Raw genomic sequence first — 8,077 nt, 5'->3', positions numbered from 1 at the left:
CCCCCTGCTTGTGTTCCCTCTCTCGCTGGCTGTCTCTATCTCTGCCAAATAAATAAATAAATAAAATCTTTAAAAAAAAAAAAAAAGAAAGTCAGATGGAAGAAGCGCCCTGCTGTATCCTTGGAGAGTCCTAATGGGGAGGACAAGACAGTAGCAATCCAGTGGACGACCCTTTTTACAGGGAGAGCAGAGCTTCGATTTTAGGTCCAAAGCCGCCCAGGGGTAGACACACAAGCTATCATCTCAAGAGTGACCATCTCACTTGATCTTTTCTTCTCCAGGATAGCTTCTGAGAAAGATGTTACAGATATGTGAGAATGATGCCCTCCCTCAAAATGTTGTTAAGGACACCTTGGTGGAGACCATCTAGACAGGTGGCATGGGTGGGCACTGGCTGGCTGGAGATGAGTTCTGGAATTTGGAGCCAAGGTCTGGAGGCAACAGAAAAAAATGGAATAGAAACCTTACCATTTGCAACCACAGGAATGGGTCCACAGGACATTATGCTAAGTGAAATAAGTCAGACACACAAGGACAAACACTACCAGTACCACTTACATGACAATAACACTGTCCTATATTTTGACTTCGGTGTTGGTTACATGACTATATGCATTTATCAAAACTCATATACAACTGAACAGGAAATGAGTGTGTTTTACTATATGTAAATAAGAAAGTGAATGGAATGTATTCAACCACAAAATGCAGACAGAAGAACAAAGGTAATAGTTTGGGGGAGATTTCCTCATAGAATGGAAGGTAGACTATAAATTGGCAAAACATTTCAGTTTGAAAAAAAAATGTTTAGATCCCTTGAGGAAAACAAACACATTTTGAGTTTTAAAATATATTAAAATATTTAAGATTTTAATATTTAATTTCTGCTTTACAACAGATTAAAGGAATATACTTACGTAAGAAACAGAACACTTTGTTTCAAAATTTGCATTTGTTGAAACACTGTAACAAATCTTTGGAGAAGATAGTGTTATCATTTCATCCTGGTGAAACCAATTCACTGACCCAAGCATATGCATACCAAAGAGAGGGGAGCCAAGATTAAACACATATTTTTTTTAATGATTCTTTCTTGCGCATAATGTCCACATTTCAAAATTTGGAAGAGGACCCTGAAATGAGTTTCAGGTGGGGCAGACAATTGTCAGAGGATCTGGTTAGACCACAGAGACGATCAGATGTGTCATGGGGACCATGACCTGTCTTTATGCCTCATGGTCAGAGGTAGAAGGAAGACTGAACCTTCTCATAAAAAGTCAGTGTGAAAGCCCCATGGCGTTAGTGCTGGCTTCGCCCACCACATCCTGTGCCTCTTCCTGGCCTCCTGGACTCCGTCTCCACCCAGCTGCTCCACATTCGTGCGGTAGCATCAGTGCAATGACCTCTACGCTCACCGCCCTGCTGTACCTCGGTGAGTTCTTGCACACAAGGGAGACAGAATCCAGGGGTCCAGGTGTGGGTGGGGCAGCGTGTCTCACTGTTCCTGTCTTCCAGGGCTGCTCCTGAGCCAGACCGTCAGCGCCCAGGAGGGTGAGTCCCTCCTTCAGAGCCCAGAGTCTCTCTTCTGGGCTCAGGAAAAGTACCCACCTATGACCCACCAGAGGAGAGGGCAGGGGCTCTGGTTTGCTGGGAGGGCTGGGGGCCAGCAGCCGGGTGGAAATTTGGGTGGGAAGGGGCTTTATCTGGAACTCCAGCCTCTGATTCCCTTCCAGAGATTCTTTCAAAACCCATCATCTGGGCCAAGCCAGATTTCATGATTCCGAAGGGAACGCGGGTGTCAATCTTATGCCAGGGGACTCCTGAGGCCATTGAGTACCAGCTATACTTCGAGGGACACCTCTCTGCCCAGCGGAGCCCAAAACGACTTGGAAGGAGGAGCATAGCCGTGTTCCACATCCCAGCCATGACCCCGCACACTGCCGGGCAATACAAGTGCGTTTACCGAAGGAAGAAGCTCTGGTCGGAGCCTAGTGGCCCTCTGGATCTGGTGGTAACAGGTAACTGTCCCATCCTCGGCCTGAATCTTGGGGAGGGTCGTATTTATTTATTAATCTCCATAAGTGTCATTCAGCCTCACTCGGTGGTTATCTATGACCTAGAGGCAGATTTGTCATAGGTCGGGTTCTCCGGGTGAGATGCTCTGAGATGGACGTGTGTGTGCAGTGGGGAGCACCGGGGAGCATCCCCAGAAGCGACCCCGGTGATGAGGAGTGAGGCAGAAGGCGAAGCTGGACCATGGTGCAGTTTGAACAGATACCTCAGCCAAGCAAATGTGGAGCTCTGGACCTGGGATGGCCCTTCTCAGTGGCGCTGAGATGAGGCTAGGGGTTCTGTACCCACCAGCGTCAACCCCTCCTAGGGAGGACGTCCTATTCAAACATGCTTTTGTGGCACTTGTATTCTAGCGGGGGAAGACAGATCACGAGTCTAAGTCAGGACAAATCAATCAGTTACGAGCCCCTGAGGAGTAAATGACGATATGGAAAAAAACAGAGTAGAACGGGGTTGGGAGGGAAGGCAGTCCCAGGTAAGGAGCCTCCCTTCCGCTGAGGGACGAGGTTCTCAAACTTAAGCAGGTATCAGAATTACCTGGAGGGCTCGTGAAAACACAGATGGCCCTAGGGCACCCATGTTCATGGAAGCGCTATTCACAATAGCCAAGAGGTAGGAACAACCCCAGTGTCTGCGATGAAGGAACGGGTAAAAAAAAGTGGTCTATACACACACGATGGGATATCATTCCGCCTTAAAAAGAAAGGAGATTCGGACACCTGCTACATCATGTACAGACCTTGAGGACGTTATGCAGAGTGAGATAAGCCAGCCACAGAAGGACAGATACTGTAGGAGTCATTTCTGTATGGGACCTAGGATAGTCAAATTCATAGAGACCGAAAGCAGAATGGTGGGTGCCAGGGGCTGGGGGAGGGGATTGGGGAGAGGGTGCTTAATAATGGGGACAGTTGCAGTTCTGTAAGATGAAAAGAACCCTGGAGACGGATGGCGGTGATGGTTGCATGACAATGAGAATATGCTCAATGCCACTGAATTGTACCCACAAAATGGGTTAAGATGGTAAATTTTACACTTCCTGTATTTTGTAACAATGTAAAACAATAATCATTTTTAAAACACAGATGGCTGCTTTACCCCTGAGCTTCTGATACAGTGGGTCTGGGATGGAGCCTGGGAATCTGCATTTCTAATAAGCTTCCAGCTGATGCTGATGTTGCTGGCCCCAAGGATCTCTAACTCTGAGACCCACTGTTGCTGGGCCATCCCCAGAGACAGGCCCATGTTAATGGCCCTCCAAGCTAGAGGAGTGAGTGTCTCAGTCTTGAAGGGAGAGATCAGGGAGGGTGTGTCCATCACCAAAGCAGAGGAGACAGAGATTCTGGGGAGTCTTAAGGCCAAGGAGGAAGGGGGACATAGGAAGCAGGATAAAGACTCTCTTTACCTACCTGTCTCCTTCTCCCACAGAAATGTATGACACGCCCACCCTCTCCATTCATCCTGGGCCTGAGGTGCCCTCAGGAAAGAACGTGACCTTCTATTGCCGTCTAGGCACTGCAACAAGCACGTTCTTTCTGCTCAAGGAGGGAAGGTCCAGCCGTCCTCAGCACAGATATGGGAACACCCAGGTGGAGTTCTCCATGGGTCCTGTGACCACAGCCCACAGAGGGACGTACAGATGTTTTGGCTCTTACAACAACTATGCCTGGTCTTTCCCCAGTGAGCCTGTGAAGCTCCTGGTCACAGGTGAGCAAACCCCCAGATCCCCCCATGGTCTCTCTGGAACCCCAAATGAACCCCAACCAGTGATGAGGAAGGCAGCAAAGGGACAGGTGGGACGATGCAGAGGGCACCTCCCTGCAGTGCCCTCGTCCACATGCATTTTGCAGTGTTCCAGTTGATTGTTCCCGAGGAAGAAGGCCAGAGGGACAGGGACGGGGAGGACCCAGAGACTAGGTGGGAAGACCAGAGGAAATCCAAAAGCCTTATGGTTTTCTTTGTTTCCACTGCCAGAAGATGTTGGGGGCACCAGCCTTGCACCCACAGAGCACACCTCTTTTTCTGGTGAGTAACGGTTACTCCTAAACTTCGTGGGGGGAGATGATCAGCGCCTGCCAGTGACACTGAAAACATGGCGTTCGTTCAAACTTCCCATTGACTGCACAGCATTTGCGTGGCCTGCACCTCCATTTGTGGGCAGACAAACATCCTTGCTTTTGTGGCACTTGTATCCCAGCGGGAGACAGACCGCAAGTCAAAGTCGGGGAAATAAGCCAAGCACACAGCACGGGGAGCAAAGGGTGGCGTGGAAGAGAGTAGAACAAGCAGGGTGAGGGTGGCGGCGATATTAGAGCTGTCTGAATCGGCTCACAGCGGAGCAAGAACCTTAAGAACTGAGGGCGCTGGTCCTGGGGCTACATGGGAAAGAACGTTCCAGAGAGAGGGAGGGAGTGGTCACTGAATATGGCAGGGGGAGGTCCCAAGGCAGGGGGAGGGCCTGCACCGGGAGTAACTGCCTGCCCCGGGAGTGACATTGCATGCATGCTGGTGGGGATGGGGTGCGGGGCTCAGAGCCTGGAAGAAAACAGGGAGACTGTGAGTCATCCAGTGTGTGAGGAAGAAGCCATGTTGACTGACATAATGAGGAAGCAGAGGGCCAGATGGAAGACATGCCTGGCGCAAGGTCCCGGAGCTGAATTGCCCCTTGGGTTTGCCTGTCCTTTGGCTCTTCCTCGCTATCTGCCAGACGAAGCCACTAGGACCTGAAGGGTGGGGTGGGGACCTGGAAAAGCTGCAGAAGGCCATGGAGGGTGGGGGTCCACCCGAGGGGAGCAGAGGCAGCCTGGGCGGAGGCCAACACTCTCTTTTTCTCACTGCCTCACTTCCCTATCCTCCACAGACCTTTGGGACCTCGACCTGTTAACCACAGAGGCAGAGTTCCAGCAAGGTAGGCAAGCAGTGACAGAGTGTGATTTGGAATGGGGAGAGGGAGACAGGCGGGGCAAGGTGGGTCCATCCATTCCCGTCAGTCATCAGTCTGTTCTTCGGACCCCAGACCTTGCCGTCTGGGATCACACCGCCCAGAATCTCCTTCAGATGGGTCTGGCTTTCCTGGTCCTGGTGGCCCTCATGTGCCTCCTGGCTGAAGACTGCCTTTGGGGGAAGAGGACTCAGGAGAAGGCCAATGGGGCTTCAAGTCGGCAACGCAGGGGAAGGTTCAGAACACAGAGACGCCTGGACAAATGACCAAGAGATGAGCTGGCCACAGGTAGAGCTGAACGCTGGCCTTGACCCTGGCCTGCGTGAGGTCTGTGTTGTGCCTACGGGGGGGGGGGGCGGTTCCCCTACAGGAAACTGAAGGACACCTGCGTCGAGTCTGGCAAAGGTTTGCCTTCTTCCTCAGGTCTCTCCCAAGAAAGTTCCCCAACTCCCCCAGCTTGACTTCAGATATCCCTTCCATGTTCCCAAAGCCTGTTGTCATCTGTAACGTCACTGGGGCTCTGACACCGCATACATACCCATTTTCCCGTCTCTACAGTGAAGTTGTGTGAGTTAAGTCTGTGTTGGGTCTGATGACTGAGCTCACAGCTCCTGCCACTGAGAGACTTCTCCAGAACTATACGTCAGGTCAATGGACGTAGAAATGAGGCAGTACCACAGCTTAGCCCTCGAGACTCCTGATTTGCTCCTTGAGAATTTCTACTTTGTCAACCCATTAATACAACCACTGTATGGGTCCCTGCCCCCCTCAAGATTCTGACACCTCACACGGCTCAAACCCATTCTCTACATCTGAGTTTTCTGTTATGGATCAGAGAACATTGATTCCAACCTCAAAGGGGTGAAATGCGTATTTCATGAGATAAGAATATCCAGAAACCAGCATGGGCTCCGACACATGTAAGTTGACTCAATGCACGGCAGCTGTTATTATCATGGGTACTTCAGGGAACTGAAACTCACACCACTTGTTACCTCACTACCAGGGGACCCGTACTGAGTGTCCTTCTTTCTGTTCCTTGTCTGCTAGGTGTTCATGGACCAAGAACTTCTGTTGATACGGAATCATGACGCTCTTTATCCCAAGACATGACGGATTCCTTCGGATGTGTTTATGATATCCCCAAATTTCCATGTTCGAAGTGATGGCAGGAAACCTGCAGTCTCGGGGGGAGGGCAATGTGTGAGGCAGAAGAATTTGTTTCTCCAGATTTGAGGGCAGGGGCTTGAGAGCCTTCTCAGAGGGATGGAGGGGTCTTTTCCACGCAAGGCTGTCCCCCTCACCGCTCCAAGACAAAATCTAAACTGGCCGACAGTTAAGTAGAGCATTACTTTTTTTGAAATATTGGACCCAGTTTGTATTCCAGACAGCGAAATGAAGCATGGGGAGGACGGGAGGGAGGGAAAGGGGGACGAAGTACCAGCCAATTGTTTGTGATGGGGATTTATTGGAAACACTCAAAAACACCTCCATTGATTTCTCAGTGGTTAGAACCTAATAGCTTGCCCCGCTTGGATGCACGGCAGGGGGAGAAAGATAGCCTTTATTCCAGGTGTCTCTGTGACAAGATAAATACTGGCATTTCTGTGACCAAGGGAGTGAGGAGGGATGTGACAGGGTTGTGACAGGGAGCTGCAGTCTCTGGGACAAAAGCCTACTATGTGCCGGGCACTGGTGAAAGGACCCCATCCCTGCCAGAACGGGGCTGATTGTCCAGGAGAGCAGATCGTCAAGAAAGTGAGTAAATGCAGTGATAACGCAGGGGATAAGTTGGGATAGAAGAAACACAGGATGCCAAAATTCCATACTATAGAGACACTGAGAAGGGCACACTGATGAGGAATGGGGATGACGGTGGCGGGTGTGTGCACCAAGTCATGCAGAGCTCACGTGCAAGACAGAGGGTGAAAACCATGCAGTGTAAGTAGAGCTTCGATTCTGGGTGACACTGGGGGCGTGCGCACATTAAATGCACATTTTATCCTTAAGGCAAAGGGAGCTCGTTGAGCATTTTGATCACGGCTGTGCTAGGATGACTTGTGCACCACAGAAAGACCCTTCCAATTACAGAGAGAAGGGGATACACAGGAGGAAACAAAACCATGGGGAAACAGCACAGAGAGTGTCACCTGTTTTTGGAGTTGACACCAGGGAGACGACTGATACTGGTAACCCAGAGGGAGGTCCTGCGATGGCTGATGGGTCCTGGTCCTGAGATTGGTAACATTTATCAATTTTCTTATTTCTCAGGATTGCCTAGGTTATTCTGAGCCCTTTAGATTTCAATATTAACTTTAGGATGTCAGTTCTCACAAAAGAGCAGCCTGGGGTGTGCGTGAAATCATACTAAAGCTACAGATCCACTTCGGGGGAATTAGCATCTCTTCAGTCTTTCAGTCCATGCAAGCTTACACCCTCAATGTGTTATATTTTGCCATGTATTTGCGTGTTCCCTGATTTCTGTAAATAATATCGTGCACAGAATGCGCACATCTTTTGCTAGATTTCCATGAGACAAACCCTCCAGTTATATCATCCCCAGGTAGATCCCTAGGTATGTGACTTTTATTTTGTAAGTAGTGTCACTCTTTAAATAATTTTATCACCCTTGTTTGTTGCTGGTATTATAAAAATAAAACTGGCTGTTGTATAACGAATGTGTACTCAGTGGTCTTGCAAAGCTCACATCTTAATTTTAACAGTTTTAGATTATTTTAGATTATTTCTAGGTTTAAAAATTTTTAGAATTTTTTGTAAAATTGATTTCTTTTTTACTGTCTTACTACCTGGCTAGAACCCCCAGCACATTAATGGATAGCAAGTATCCTTTTCTTAGTACCACTATTATGGGGAACTTTTAAAATATCTTACCACTGAGTAAGCAAATTACTATACTTTTTTATAGATATTCAGTGTCCCAGTCAGAAAATTCCTCTGTATTCTTGTTCTGCTAAGCTTGTTTCCACTTGCAAATGAGAAAGATCATATCTAGTGAGATCAGTTAGGAGGCTCCTACATTATTCTCAATGACAGTGGATAATG

General features: G+C 48.9%; 1 protein-coding gene across 7 annotated transcripts in view; it reads left to right on the top strand.

Annotated features, from left to right (window-relative positions):
• The window catches only part of NCR1 (natural cytotoxicity triggering receptor 1), a 14,695-nt gene extending 7,003 nt beyond the window's left edge, over nt 1–7,692 (top strand). Inside the window, exons 1-9 of one of the 7 annotated variants that reach the window (XR_004629088.1) lie at nt 96–1,432; nt 1,516–1,551; nt 1,734–2,018; nt 3,502–3,780; nt 4,048–4,098; nt 4,934–4,981; nt 5,090–5,302; nt 5,573–5,934; nt 6,065–7,692. Coding sequence is in view for 6 of the 7 variants with exons in the window: in XM_034672595.1 (XP_034528486.1) it covers nt 1,207–1,432; nt 1,516–1,551; nt 1,734–2,018; nt 3,502–3,780; nt 4,048–4,098; nt 4,934–4,981; nt 5,090–5,280 (1,116 nt within the window). In the remaining variant the exon portion in view is untranslated. Of the gene's footprint in view, nt 1–95; nt 1,433–1,515; nt 1,552–1,733; nt 2,019–3,501; nt 3,781–3,923; nt 4,099–4,933; nt 4,982–5,089; nt 5,303–5,572; nt 5,935–6,064 lie in introns of those variants that run through there. The other 6 variants (XM_034672597.1, XM_034672595.1, XM_034672594.1 and 3 more) reach the window with 6 other exon arrangements.
• Nucleotides 7,693–8,077: the final 385 nt, after the last annotated feature.

The sequence above is a fragment of the Ailuropoda melanoleuca genome, chromosome 12 (assembly GCF_002007445.2).
Source record: "Ailuropoda melanoleuca isolate Jingjing chromosome 12, ASM200744v2, whole genome shotgun sequence".
Taxonomy (NCBI): domain Eukaryota; kingdom Metazoa; phylum Chordata; class Mammalia; order Carnivora; family Ursidae; genus Ailuropoda; species Ailuropoda melanoleuca.
This window is presented reverse-complemented; position numbering and strand designations above follow the sequence as displayed.